Source organism: Rhinoderma darwinii, chromosome 1 (assembly GCF_050947455.1).
Source record: "Rhinoderma darwinii isolate aRhiDar2 chromosome 1, aRhiDar2.hap1, whole genome shotgun sequence".
NCBI lineage: Eukaryota > Metazoa > Chordata > Amphibia > Anura > Rhinodermatidae > Rhinoderma > Rhinoderma darwinii.
In genome coordinates this window covers 126,913,677-126,928,914 of record NC_134687.1, presented here as the reverse complement: position 1 = coordinate 126,928,914, position 15,238 = coordinate 126,913,677, and the positions used below count along the sequence as shown (strand labels likewise).

The 15,238-nt window shown below is 42.1% G+C and overlaps 1 protein-coding gene across 3 annotated transcripts in view; it reads right to left on the bottom strand.

Annotated features, from left to right (window-relative positions):
- The window catches only part of SH3D19 (SH3 domain containing 19), a 135,573-nt gene that overhangs the window by 35,103 nt on the left and 85,232 nt on the right, over positions 1-15,238 (bottom strand). For all 3 annotated transcript variants that reach the window (XM_075860358.1, XM_075860356.1, XM_075860357.1), the window contains exons 8-11: positions 14,194-14,301; positions 12,608-12,708; positions 12,351-12,409; positions 11,127-11,382 (exon numbers count right to left, since the gene is read on the bottom strand). In XM_075860358.1, the coding sequence (XP_075716473.1) occupies positions 11,127-11,382; positions 12,351-12,409; positions 12,608-12,708; positions 14,194-14,301 (524 nt within the window). The remainder of the gene's footprint in view (positions 1-11,126; positions 11,383-12,350; positions 12,410-12,607; positions 12,709-14,193; positions 14,302-15,238) is intronic.

The window sequence follows — 15,238 nt, the reverse complement described above, 5'->3', positions numbered from 1 at the left end:
TACTTCTGAAAACACAAGGTGACATTATGATATATTAGCTCTCCCAATAGCATTACAGGAATATGAATCTAGTAAAATGAGCACTTACATTAGAGCGCTTCTCAAAAGCACAAATTACAAGATTAAAAAAACAAAGACAAAATAAAAATGACTAAAGGAAAAGATAATAAATAGATCCTGGAGTAGTGAGCGGAATACTTCTATACATATAAAAGTTCGTTTTTTCAGTCATGTGTTAATCTTTAAGAAACCTTGTAATGTGTAGATCATACTCCTATTTCTATGGTAGATTTAGAGTATTAAATAATAACCACAAACTATACAGTTAAATAACGGTCAATGTAATCTTTATTACACGGTGCCGTCCAGGGTGAAATATAAAGTATTCCTAGACAAATCCAGCACTTTTTTGTTTTCCGTTTTATAAAGATTTAAAGTATCCTGTACTTAAAATAAAACCAGCTATTGTTTTTTTGTTGTTTTTTTTAAAACGAGAGTAAAGTAAAGTTTATATGTGCCGATAGTGTTGTGGCAGGTATGCCAATAAATATAAAAGGGGAATACAGCTTGTTAAAGAGGCTCTGTCACCAGATTATAAGTGTCCTGTCTCCTACATAATCTGATTGGCGCTGTAATGTAGATAACAACAGTGGTTTTTATTTTGAAAAACGATCATTTTTGAGCAAGTTATGAGCTAGTTTAGATTTATGCTAATGAGTTTCTCAATAGACAACTGGGCGTGTGTTTACTTTTTACCAACTGGGCGTTGTACAGAGGAATGACGCTGACCAATCAGTGACCAATCAGTGATCAATCAGCGTCCTGCACTTCTCATTGTTCCAGCCCAGCATGATCCACAGCACAGTGTGATTGTGCAGTGAAAGAATCTGGGCTGGAACAATGAGACGTGTAGGACACTGATTAGTCACTGATTGGTCACCGTCATACACTCCTCTGTACAACGCCCAGTTGGTAAAAAGTATATTTGCCAGCACATTTCAAGAGGTGTTGAAAATTACATCAGACTTGTCAGGCACTGTTTAATCAGTGCATGTTGATTGTCTACTTCACATTCCTCTTACTGTGCACTCTTGATCTGGCTGCCAACGCCTGTATTTGGATCTTTTGGCACTCTGTGCCCTACTACATTTTAATAAATTATCATTAAAGAATTATTTTAAACGTTTATACAGGTAGAACAAGTGTATTTCAATAAATTTAAACGTATACCTATATATCACTGATTTTGGACCAATTTTGACTTTACCTATCGAAGGGGGATGGCAGGCTTTCTCACAACCGATATCAACATGGAAAGATGGATGTGTGATGCCAGGGAGGTTTTTTCGGAGAGTGAGCTTCTACCACAGTCGCATAATTTGAGCATCAACAGTGCATTTAAACATCTCACTAAATCCTACAAGGATCACATTAGATCATGGTGGGAGGTCCAGACCATTGAGACCTATCTCAAGAATAATATTGTACCAAGAGGGCTGAGAATTTCTCTTACTCCGGCAGCTAGGCTGCGGTCAGCTGAGTTGCTCAAGAGATGGGAGAAAGAGTCGATTGACTCATCTCTCAGATTCATGGGGATTCTTCTTGAAGAGGAGAAAAATTTGCTTTTACGTAGTTCCAAGGAGCTTAGGGATGGAATTGAGTCGGTTCAGAAGTTTTCTGGTAGTGCAGAATATGAAAGAAAAGAAACAACTCTGCAACAAGCTGTTGAAAAATTCACTGCACATATCAAGGAACGTAAGCACTTTCAATACGTTCGTGATACGACCGACTTCAAGGAAGGTAGAATTTTTGAATTTGGTTCTAAACAGATGGGACACCAGGAGATTGATACTGAGTTATCCTCCTCTGAGCCAGACGTATTGGATATAGACATGCAGAGGTATCCTTTGAGAACTACTCGTACTAATAGAGCTCAGGGGAAAGTGTCTGTACGTTCCACACAAAGAGGGAGAACGAGAGGGAGAGCACCTACCAGGGATGGTTTTTTATGCAAGAGCCACCCCATTCTCGATTATCTACACAGGGACCCCAGGGACATGTAACCTTAGGTATTCCCTGTCATGATGATGAAATGCAGATCGTCAATCTGTCTGGAAGGATTATGTCCCATTCTGAGACCGCAGTACTCAAGAGGGGTCTATCCTTTATTCCAACCAATAGATTTGATCTTTTCTCCTGGGTCAAGGATCTCAATTTATTCATCAGGAAACTGAAATGGAAGAAATTTTTCTGTACACATGACAGGAGACAGTGTGCTGAACTTGGTATTCAGGAAGAGGATCTTGCCAATGTTAGGGTATTGCAGGAGTTATTTGATGAGGGTCAGCGAGGTGTGGGTGAGGGCCCCTTCACCGACTTGAGGGCTCCCTCAACCACTAATCCCCCAATCAATGATAATACTCTGCTGGATGTCTTCCTTACGGTCGTGACTAACCAGCTTCAGAAATTGGAGGTAGATAGATACTTGCATTATAATCTGTCCCGGGAGGAAATAATGGCACTCAAGGCACTTGAAAATGACAATGACATTATTATCAAACCCTCAGACAAGGGGGGTAATGTCGTTGTAATGGACCGTGCACAATATGTAACTATGTGTACTAATATTCTGAAGGATAGAATGTGCTACCAGATTATGGCTGACAATTCCACAATGAGATATTTGGCTGAGCTCAAGGTGATCCTGGGGGAAGCTAAGTATTTGAAGATCATTGATGTGCGGGAATTAGCATTCATTGTGGGCAAATGTCCACAGGTAGCTACCTTCTATAGCCTCCCTAAGATCCACAAGGGTCTTAGTCCACTCAAGGGAAGACCGATTGTTTCTGGGATAGATAGTGTAACACAGAATGCGAGTATCTATGTGGACAGGATTCTGAGGCCCTTTGTTACAGCGCTTCCGTCATACGTACGTGACACCATGGAGGTACTCAGGAAGCTTGAAGGGATTAAGGTTGAATCCAATGTCCTCTTGGCGAGCCTGGATGTGGAGGCCCTCTACAGCTCCATTCCCCATTCTTTGGGATGTGGGGCTGTTGAGTATTTTCTCAATGAGAGAGGGGCCCAATTCAGCGTACACAACCAATTTGTACTCAGCCTATTACGCTTCGTATTGGAGCATAACTTTTTTGTCTTTGAGCACAGGTTCTTTCACCAGCTAAGAGGAGTGGCTATGGGTAGCCCTTGTGCTCCCACCTATGCCAATCTCTATCTGGGCTGGTGGGAGAGAGAGTTTGTATTCTGTGATAAGATGGAGAAGTATATCCCGTCCATTTTATTATGGCTAAGATTCATTGACGATATTTTCATACTCTGGTCTGGTACAACAGCAGAGTTCGGCGATTTCGTCTCAATCTTGAACGTCAATGACCTGGGTCTTTATTTTACCTCTGAAATCAGGGACAAACAGATCACATTTCTTGATATTCAAATAGATAAGACCGACCAGGGTCACATCCAGACACAAATGTACAGGAAGAGTACGGCCACTAATAGCCTTCTTAGATGGGATAGCTGTCATCCCACACCCTTAAAAATGGGTATACCAAAGGGTCAGTACATTCGAGCTAGACGCAACTGCACTACCTTGGCAGATTTTAAAATGTCGGCCAATAACCTGAGGAGGAGATTTGAACATAAAGGATACCCCAGTGGTGTTTTGAAATCGGCTTACCAACATGCCATTACAGCGGATAGGGAGTCTCTGTTAAATCCAAAGACACCCACACAGGAGGACAATGTCATGAGAATAATAGGCACCTATGATGCTGCACACTGGGAGGTTAGACAAATACTTACCTCCTACTGGGATATCCTTAAAGCTGACCCCGATGTGGGTGGTTTGGTGGGGGACCGACCTCAGATCACCTTTCGAAGAGGCCGCAATTTGAAGGATCGACTGGTGCATAGCCACTTGGATGCAACTGGTGCCAAGACTTGGCTCCCTACCAACGTTACTGGCTCGTACCAATGTGGGAGGTGTAAAGCCTGTTCCTCTGTGCTGAAAAGTAAAATCTTTAAGAGCACTGTTACAGGAGCGGTTTTTCATAACAGGTCTTTCATCAATTGCCTCACAAAGGGGGTAGTGTACCTCATTACTTGCCATTGTGGAATGCAGTACGTTGGTAAAACCAAAAGGGAGTTTAGACGGAGAATCCGAGACCACATGTGCGATATTAAGAATCAAACTGATACCTCTGTATCTAGGCATGTGTGGGACCACCATCTGGGAGATCCTTCCGTCATTAAATTCCAAGGGATGGAATCCATCAAGCCACCTATTAGGGGAGGAGATTGGGACAAACGTATTCTACAAAAGGAGGCCCAGTGGATTTTTAGGATGCAAACCATCAAACCACTGGGCCTTAATGATTCTATCTCATATCTTCCTTTCTTATAAGAAGTTCAGTTGTTTCTAGTCCGGTTGTCTCACTCCTCCTACTCCTGGTAATCATTGACATTTAGTCATTTATTTCAACTACTCCTGTCAATTACTGACACTTAGTCTCCACTGTATTATTCTTCGTGTATGGTCTAGTGCTTTAGTTGTCAGTTTCCTTCACTAAATCATTGCTCTTCATGTGCGATGGCCATCTTCGCTACATTCTTGCACTGTGGCTTGGTTGCTTATGTGCTTCCCCGATCGCCCTGTCATTCACATGGCGTTTGTTTTCATTTTTGCCATCGGCATTGTATGCTCGGCCGCCTGTAGCTCCCCCCTGTTACCATAGATGCTTTTTGCATCTGTTCCATTGGCTGCGTGGTTACTAGGGAGCCGACCTGTGGGTGGGCGTCGCTGGTCGACGTCTTACTCTCCCATTGGATCGGCACTTTGCTACGCAATGCCTGGGAGGTGGGGCCAGGGCTTTAAAGCTTCCTTATTTCCCCGGCGCGCGCTAGACCGACATCAGTGTCTCGTATGCGCCGTTATACTACTTGAACAGCTGAATATCAGCTGACCGGCATCTCGTGAACAAATACGAGTAATATCAGGCAATTCATACCCCTGAGGACGCTCCCCTAATGTGGTGCAGAAACGCGTAGGGAAGTGTGCCTGTAATCTGTGGCAATCAGATCTTACCAATATTTGCCAGCACATTTCAAGAGGTGTTGAAAATTACATCAGACTTGTCAGGCACTGTTTAATCAGTGCATGTTGATTGTCTACTTCACATTCCTCTTACTGTGCACTCTTGATCTGGCTGCCAACGCCTGTATTTGGATCTTTTGGCACTCTGTGCCCTACTACATTTTAATAAATTATCATTAAAGAATTATTTTAAACGTTTATACAGGTAGAACAAGTGTATTTCAATAAATTTAAACGTATACCTATATATCACTGATTTTGGACCAATTTTGACTTTACCTATCGAAGGGGGATGGCAGGCTTTCTCACAACCGATATCAACATGGAAAGATGGATGTGTGATGCCAGGGAGGTTTTTTCGGAGAGTGAGCTTCTACCACAGTCGCATAATTTGAGCATCAACAGTGCATTTAAACATCTCACTAAATCCTACAAGGATCACATTAGATCATGGTGGGAGGTCCAGACCATTGAGACCTATCTCAAGAATAATATTGTACCAAGAGGGCTGAGAATTTCTCTTACTCCGGCAGCTAGGCTGCGGTCAGCTGAGTTGCTCAAGAGATGGGAGAAAGAGTCGATTGACTCATCTCTCAGATTCATGGGGATTCTTCTTGAAGAGGAGAAAAATTTGCTTTTACGTAGTTCCAAGGAGCTTAGGGATGGAATTGAGTCGGTTCAGAAGTTTTCTGGTAGTGCAGAATATGAAAGAAAAGAAACAACTCTGCAACAAGCTGTTGAAAAATTCACTGCACATATCAAGGAACGTAAGCACTTTCAATACGTTCGTGATACGACCGACTTCAAGGAAGGTAGAATTTTTGAATTTGGTTCTAAACAGATGGGACACCAGGAGATTGATACTGAGTTATCCTCCTCTGAGCCAGACGTATTGGATATAGACATGCAGAGGTATCCTTTGAGAACTACTCGTACTAATAGAGCTCAGGGGAAAGTGTCTGTACGTTCCACACAAAGAGGGAGAACGAGAGGGAGAGCACCTACCAGGGATGGTTTTTTATGCAAGAGCCACCCCATTCTCGATTATCTACACAGGGACCCCAGGGACATGTAACCTTAGGTATTCCCTGTCATGATGATGAAATGCAGATCGTCAATCTGTCTGGAAGGATTATGTCCCATTCTGAGACCGCAGTACTCAAGAGGGGTCTATCCTTTATTCCAACCAATAGATTTGATCTTTTCTCCTGGGTCAAGGATCTCAATTTATTCATCAGGAAACTGAAATGGAAGAAATTTTTCTGTACACATGACAGGAGACAGTGTGCTGAACTTGGTATTCAGGAAGAGGATCTTGCCAATGTTAGGGTATTGCAGGAGTTATTTGATGAGGGTCAGCGAGGTGTGGGTGAGGGCCCCTTCACCGACTTGAGGGCTCCCTCAACCACTAATCCCCCAATCAATGATAATACTCTGCTGGATGTCTTCCTTACGGTCGTGACTAACCAGCTTCAGAAATTGGAGGTAGATAGATACTTGCATTATAATCTGTCCCGGGAGGAAATAATGGCACTCAAGGCACTTGAAAATGACAATGACATTATTATCAAACCCTCAGACAAGGGGGGTAATGTCGTTGTAATGGACCGTGCACAATATGTAACTATGTGTACTAATATTCTGAAGGATAGAATGTGCTACCAGATTATGGCTGACAATTCCACAATGAGATATTTGGCTGAGCTCAAGGTGATCCTGGGGGAAGCTAAGTATTTGAAGATCATTGATGTGCGGGAATTAGCATTCATTGTGGGCAAATGTCCACAGGTAGCTACCTTCTATAGCCTCCCTAAGATCCACAAGGGTCTTAGTCCACTCAAGGGAAGACCGATTGTTTCTGGGATAGATAGTGTAACACAGAATGCGAGTATCTATGTGGACAGGATTCTGAGGCCCTTTGTTACAGCGCTTCCGTCATACGTACGTGACACCATGGAGGTACTCAGGAAGCTTGAAGGGATTAAGGTTGAATCCAATGTCCTCTTGGCGAGCCTGGATGTGGAGGCCCTCTACAGCTCCATTCCCCATTCTTTGGGATGTGGGGCTGTTGAGTATTTTCTCAATGAGAGAGGGGCCCAATTCAGCGTACACAACCAATTTGTACTCAGCCTATTACGCTTCGTATTGGAGCATAACTTTTTTGTCTTTGAGCACAGGTTCTTTCACCAGCTAAGAGGAGTGGCTATGGGTAGCCCTTGTGCTCCCACCTATGCCAATCTCTATCTGGGCTGGTGGGAGAGAGAGTTTGTATTCTGTGATAAGATGGAGAAGTATATCCCGTCCATTTTATTATGGCTAAGATTCATTGACGATATTTTCATACTCTGGTCTGGTACAACAGCAGAGTTCGGCGATTTCGTCTCAATCTTGAACGTCAATGACCTGGGTCTTTATTTTACCTCTGAAATCAGGGACAAACAGATCACATTTCTTGATATTCAAATAGATAAGACCGACCAGGGTCACATCCAGACACAAATGTACAGGAAGAGTACGGCCACTAATAGCCTTCTTAGATGGGATAGCTGTCATCCCACACCCTTAAAAATGGGTATACCAAAGGGTCAGTACATTCGAGCTAGACGCAACTGCACTACCTTGGCAGATTTTAAAATGTCGGCCAATAACCTGAGGAGGAGATTTGAACATAAAGGATACCCCAGTGGTGTTTTGAAATCGGCTTACCAACATGCCATTACAGCGGATAGGGAGTCTCTGTTAAATCCAAAGACACCCACACAGGAGGACAATGTCATGAGAATAATAGGCACCTATGATGCTGCACACTGGGAGGTTAGACAAATACTTACCTCCTACTGGGATATCCTTAAAGCTGACCCCGATGTGGGTGGTTTGGTGGGGGACCGACCTCAGATCACCTTTCGAAGAGGCCGCAATTTGAAGGATCGACTGGTGCATAGCCACTTGGATGCAACTGGTGCCAAGACTTGGCTCCCTACCAACGTTACTGGCTCGTACCAATGTGGGAGGTGTAAAGCCTGTTCCTCTGTGCTGAAAAGTAAAATCTTTAAGAGCACTGTTACAGGAGCGGTTTTTCATAACAGGTCTTTCATCAATTGCCTCACAAAGGGGGTAGTGTACCTCATTACTTGCCATTGTGGAATGCAGTACGTTGGTAAAACCAAAAGGGAGTTTAGACGGAGAATCCGAGACCACATGTGCGATATTAAGAATCAAACTGATACCTCTGTATCTAGGCATGTGTGGGACCACCATCTGGGAGATCCTTCCGTCATTAAATTCCAAGGGATGGAATCCATCAAGCCACCTATTAGGGGAGGAGATTGGGACAAACGTATTCTACAAAAGGAGGCCCAGTGGATTTTTAGGATGCAAACCATCAAACCACTGGGCCTTAATGATTCTATCTCATATCTTCCTTTCTTATAAGAAGTTCAGTTGTTTCTAGTCCGGTTGTCTCACTCCTCCTACTCCTGGTAATCATTGACATTTAGTCATTTATTTCAACTACTCCTGTCAATTACTGACACTTAGTCTCCACTGTATTATTCTTCGTGTATGGTCTAGTGCTTTAGTTGTCAGTTTCCTTCACTAAATCATTGCTCTTCATGTGCGATGGCCATCTTCGCTACATTCTTGCACTGTGGCTTGGTTGCTTATGTGCTTCCCCGATCGCCCTGTCATTCACATGGCGTTTGTTTTCATTTTTGCCATCGGCATTGTATGCTCGGCCGCCTGTAGCTCCCCCCTGTTACCATAGATGCTTTTTGCATCTGTTCCATTGGCTGCGTGGTTACTAGGGAGCCGACCTGTGGGTGGGCGTCGCTGGTCGACGTCTTACTCTCCCATTGGATCGGCACTTTGCTACGCAATGCCTGGGAGGTGGGGCCAGGGCTTTAAAGCTTCCTTATTTCCCCGGCGCGCGCTAGACCGACATCAGTGTCTCGTATGCGCCGTTATACTACTTGAACAGCTGAATATCAGCTGACCGGCATCTCGTGAACAAATACGAGTAATATCAGGCAATTCATACCCCTGAGGACGCTCCCCTAATGTGGTGCAGAAACGCGTAGGGAAGTGTGCCTGTAATCTGTGGCAATCAGATCTTACCAATATTTGCCAGCACATTTCAAGAGGTGTTGAAAATTACATCAGACTTGTCAGGCACTGTTTAATCAGTGCATGTTGATTGTCTACTTCACATTCCTCTTACTGTGCACTCTTGATCTGGCTGCCAACGCCTGTATTTGGATCTTTTGGCACTCTGTGCCCTACTACATTTTAATAAATTATCATTAAAGAATTATTTTAAACGTTTATACAGGTAGAACAAGTGTATTTCAATAAATTTAAACGTATACCTATATATCACTGATTTTGGACCATAAATCTAAACTAGCTCATAACTTGCTCAAAAATGCTCGTTTTTCAAAATAAAAACCACTGCTGTTATCTACATTACAGCGCCGATCAGATTATGTAGGAGATAGTCAAGTTATAATCTGGTGACAGAGCCTCTTTAAGCTCTGTTCAGATAAGCATCAGGGGCGCTGTTAGGGGGTCGCTGTCACAGTTTCAGTAAAAAATCCCAAAAGAAATATTGCAGTATGCTGTGCTATTTCTTCCGGTAAAACGACGGACACCCTCACATAAACCTTAACAGAACACATTAAAGTCAATGGGTTCCACCGGGCGCCGTTACTATCCGTAATGCAATGGCTCCGGCACTTATGTTTTTTTATTTTTCTGTTCCTTTGACAGAACAGAAGAACAGAAATACAGTGCAGATGTGAACAAAGCCTTATACACACAGTTGTACCACGATATGTACTTTTAGTAGTACAAGGACATGAATTGCTGTGCCACATGTAAAACTGTAATTTGCATTTTTTATACAATGGTTTTCCCCTTCGAAGTCTGCAATAGAATGACTGCAGCAAACAGGAGACAAAGCCGCAGAGAAGGCATGCTTCCAGCCTCATTGTGTGATTGAGATTTTATAAAATCCTGTTCACTAAACTGGCACATCTGGCTCCCACAGCTAAGTACTACAGTGGCCAAACTACCCAAAAAATAGTACATATAAATGTACACTAAGAGAGGTGAACCTCAACATAATGGAAAGTATAGATGGTAATATTATCTGAACGGACACCATACTGAAATACAAACACTAGTTGCCAAGATTTAATTTATTTTTGATTAGCAAAATAAAATCGTTTTATTAATGTGCACCAGAAGGGTCAAATCTGTTCAATTATTAAAGGGGTATTCACATCTTTGGCATATTCACAGTATACGCCATAAATGCCTTATAGGTGCGGGTCCCCCCTCTAGGACTTGCAGCTAGAAGCGAACGGGGTCTGCTGAATCCCGTTCACCAGTTCTCAGTCGCCACATTCTGCATAACTTCAATGGAGAGATGGCCGCTCTTGTGCGCAGCCCTCTTCATTTAAGTGTATAGGAGATATGGAAAGTGCAAAACGTCAATAAGGGGGATCAAGTAAGCGCAGCCACCTCTCCATTGAAGTGTATGAAGAATGTAGTGTCCAGGAATTGGCAAACAGGGGCCAGCGGACCACTGTTCTCCTGATAGGGATTTTCACCTATCATAAATTTATGAAATTTACTGTGGATAGGCCATAAATGCCAAAGATGGGAAGAACCGTTTATTTTTTAAAGCTGCTAAAACAGACTGTAAACACAAAAATTGTCCCCCAGAAAACATATTTTAAAAAAAGAAGTCCTCTTCCATGTAGTGTGCAAACTTTGAATAATGCTGCGGTCTGTCTCATGCACAGCAGGAAATCCCAGCATTAATACATAGTTGGACAAACAAACATTTATGTAGTACTTCAGTGCTGCTAAGGTAGAATATAAACTTTTTTCCATCAGTTGACTATGTTGTAACTATATAATGATGTAAACATACATAAAATATATGAAACATGTGAATGATGATTATATGGTTATAGAAAAAAAAAACAACAACTGGGTGGTATAGGGGCCTTACCATGTACTTATTATACAGAGGATGTCCAGGTTTAGGTCGAGGAGGTAGATCTGGTTGCTGTCTTTTTAACACTTGACTTTTTGATCTATTGAGCCCAGATGTGTTATGTTTTGCACCTATGCCCACATCAGAGGATGATCGGGAAAAGGCATCTCGAGTTGAGGCATGTTTGGAGATTTTAGGAGGTGGAGGTCTTCCAGGTGGTCCTTTCTGAGGAGGTGCCTGTGGAGTGTCCATCACTTTAACACCAAGTGGCCTAGATAATAACAGAGAGTGAAATGAGTTAATTTAAATACATACAGATTTTTAATTAATGTATACGACAACTCTGAATGGCCATATATAAACTGTAAGGCAAGGAATACAGTGAAACACTGAGGTTTGGATTTTGTTTGTCCAAAAAATTGTCAAACTGAATATATAAAAAGCAGTAAAGAAAAATAAATACATTTATTGTTGTAATAATTTGAAACGCTGCTATACAGAAATTAAGAGATCTGTTATGGTACTGAGAAAAAGAGAGATACAGGGATATGAGCCGCCATGCACTTGAGATAAAAGTCTTCGGAACCTGCCAATTTCGAAATGTACAGGAACCTCCTGACTCTCCCCAATGGCACATGATGGGGGTCAGGGGGTTCGAGCATGTTGGATTTTAATATGCCCTATACTTTGTCCACACTGTAGATAAGCGGCTGCCAGGTTTCCCCTCTCATCATTGGACAGATAACCTGACAATTTGATATAAAGTTAAGTTTTTTTTAGGGTTGATACTTCTGTTGCATTTTTTTACTTCCAGATTAATGACAAATGTGCATTTAACATCAGGATTTATTTATTTACTGCTTGGACATTAGAGATATCAGGTAATTGAATATCAACAATTCATTGTATTTACTAATGTAAAAAAGTACAATTTTGAGAATACGGAATCTGATCCAAATCCAAAAGTAAGACCCTCATGAATACTATTATTTTCTTTCTCGCCTCTCCCACCTTATTATAGTTTATAACCTTTCCAAACATTTCATTCATTTTTCGTAATCCGCTGTAATTGAAAGGGTGTTGAAGGGTTGGTGAAGATTGTTCTTTCTACCACTACACCTGCCTTTTGTTGTTGTTTCTGGTTTATAGCTCATAAAGTTTGGAAGAATGACAATGTAAGATGGTTTACTGGATCAAAACAACCTTTAGCGCCAAAAACACTCATTATGTCATCCCTACCTGGTAGGTAGTACCGGCTTAGACCAAGTCTCTTCTGTATTGTCAAATTGCTCCCATTCCTGAAATAGAAATCAAAAATCCAAAAATGTATAAAATGTCCACACATCAATAGAAAGGAAGGTGAAATGAATGGCGGATATGCGGACACTGTTATACTACTGTACAATTGACCACCACAGCCAGCAATGTTTAATAAAATAGCAGTATCATATATCTGATGACAAGTGCTACAATACAAATAAAAACATGAGCCTTACCTTTCTGACTGTAGGACGTGCTCTTGCAGTTGGTTTTCCGTATAGGCTCCCAACTGGGTTTTCAGCAGGAAGCGGTGGAGGAGCCTGAAGTTCTTCACATGCTGTAAATACAGGATACCATTACACTACTTTATTAGGAATATTTCCACTCATTCCTGAGGAGATATTGGGGGCCACTGGGAGTAAGCGTGCTTGGTTGTCTCCATATCTCCTAAAGAGTGTACTGAAGACTGCTCACATGCAGCCATCTCTCATGTGTAAATGCAGGACACAGGAACCCCATTCTTATCGACATGCTACAAATGTTTGTGGTGTGAAAATGCCTTTAATTTAAGACGACGGTAATTTGCATGAGGTAAAGGACTGAATCTCCAGACCCTGGAATTTTAGTCATGGAGGGTGCAAGATTTTCTAAGCCACAAAAGGAGCAAACTTTATTACTTCAAAAAGATTTACTTTAAAGGCTGTTTCCACCTTCAGAACACTTGTGTTGTAATGTGCGCAGCAGTTAGGGCCTGTTCACATCAGCGTTGGCTTTCCGTTGGAGGTTTCCGTCGGTGAACCCCTCAACGGAAAATCATACGGAAACCTTAGCTTCTGTTTGCGGCGACTGCGCTATTGATTCAGTCGAAAAAACGGAAACCGGCCGGAATGGTGACAAACGGAAACCATTAGCAATGTTTCCGTCACCATTGACATCAATGGTGATGCAAACGGAAGCTAAGGTTTGCGTTGAGGGGTTCACCGATGGAAACCCCTCAACGGAAAGCCAACACTGATGTGAACAGGCCCTAAGATTTACTTTTATATGTATCTGGAATGTAGTGAACAGAGCTCAGGAACTTTAAACTGCTTTCTCTCAAAACGTAGAAATGTATAAAGAAATGAAGAAACTAAATGAAGTATAGTCACGAATAGGAGCCCAATATAATAGTAGCCTATATTATACATATTATAGAGCAGCTTTTGATTTATATTACGGTCTAAGGCTTCGTTCACATCTGCGTCCCGTTCTGACGTTCTGTAGGAGCTTCCCGTCAAAACGGGACCCTGACTGAAACAAACGGAAACCATAGGCTTCCGTTTGCATCACCATTGATTTCAATGGTGACGGATCTGGTGCCAATGGTTTCAGTTTGTCTCAGTTGTGCAAGGGTTCCGTCGTTTTGACTGAATCCCTACTGTAGTCGACTACGCTATTCATTCCGTCGTAACGACGGAACCCTTATACAGCGGTGACAAACGGAAACCATTGGCATCGGATCCGTCACCATTGAAAACAATGGTGATGCAAATGGAAACCTATGGTTTCCGTTAGGGTCCCGTTCTGACGTGGAGCTCCGACGGAACGTCCGAACGGGACCCTGACGCAGACGTGAACGAAGCCGAGTCCTTTTTTTTGCAAATTTTTACAAAGTCCCCCTATGACCTTACAGCTATGTCACTTCTATTTATTAGCAATCTTATTATCTGCTATTCCCTGTGTACCCATGTTAGGAGGATCTAAAAACTCTGATTGCGTGATAAGCAGCACAATCATGATGTACATCTTAGTAGGAGACAAAGTATCTTTGTGCAATGCTCACATTTTCCTAGTTTGCCAGAGATCCGGATAACTGTAGGCTTTCTCACCACTGTAAGAGGAGCTGGCTGCTCCTTCTCAGCCTCATCCTTGGAAAACAGCTGGAATAGATCTGAAGAGAGAAAACATTTTTCTTTGAATTTGGAATGTGAACACGATAACAGCAAACACAGAGCCTTGAAACATGTTGTTGCTAACTTTGGCTTATGTCCGGACATTGATTAAAATAAAAAAAAAGACAATAAAGGGAGTTTCCTGTGAATATACCTTTATGGCAAATCAATTAGACACATCATGAGAGCATGACGTGAGAGAGACGGACCATTGGGCCGCCACTATTATTGAGAGTGGTTCTAATCCCTGTTCTTGGGGGTGAGATAAACTCCTCTGGTGCTTGCCTGAGGCCATTTGTACTTTGAGAAAACAGACCGTTTGAAATAAAATACCATAAAACAGAAGCATCAGCAGAAAACACCTTTTAGATCATAGAAATTAAATTAACATAAACCCGGAACTATATGCAGAATTACATGGTTAAAGTTTTACTCCTGGCAAAAAATTAAAATTCCAGCTTTCATTACCGAATTATGGAGCTTTATATGTCCCCAAGGTTACTTAGCTGAATGGAAACGTTCTAGAGAGTCACCACTGTCCTCATAATCTAAGTTGATGATCTTAGATTAGATCTGTTTTAGGGTTAGATTGTGTGTCAGAGGCACACAGGAGCCGCTATCAGCTGAGCCGTCAGTCCAGCTGAATGACGGATTCGGCTTACAGCAGAATTATGCGACTTCTATGTATAGTGGATACATAGAAGCTGCATGCTAATACAAAATAAAATATTTAATAAAACTACAGTAGAACATTTTTTTAGGATGCCAAAACATATTCATTACACAAAAAAACGGCATCAAAGGTTTTCATAGCCTTTAACAATCATTGAACGTGACAGTAATTGTGGGTGAAGCTCTGCAAAGGAAAATTGCTGCACTTGTAAATTGTTCCAGAGCAGCAGGAGACTGGTGCCTTAGATAAAAAAACAGGGACTG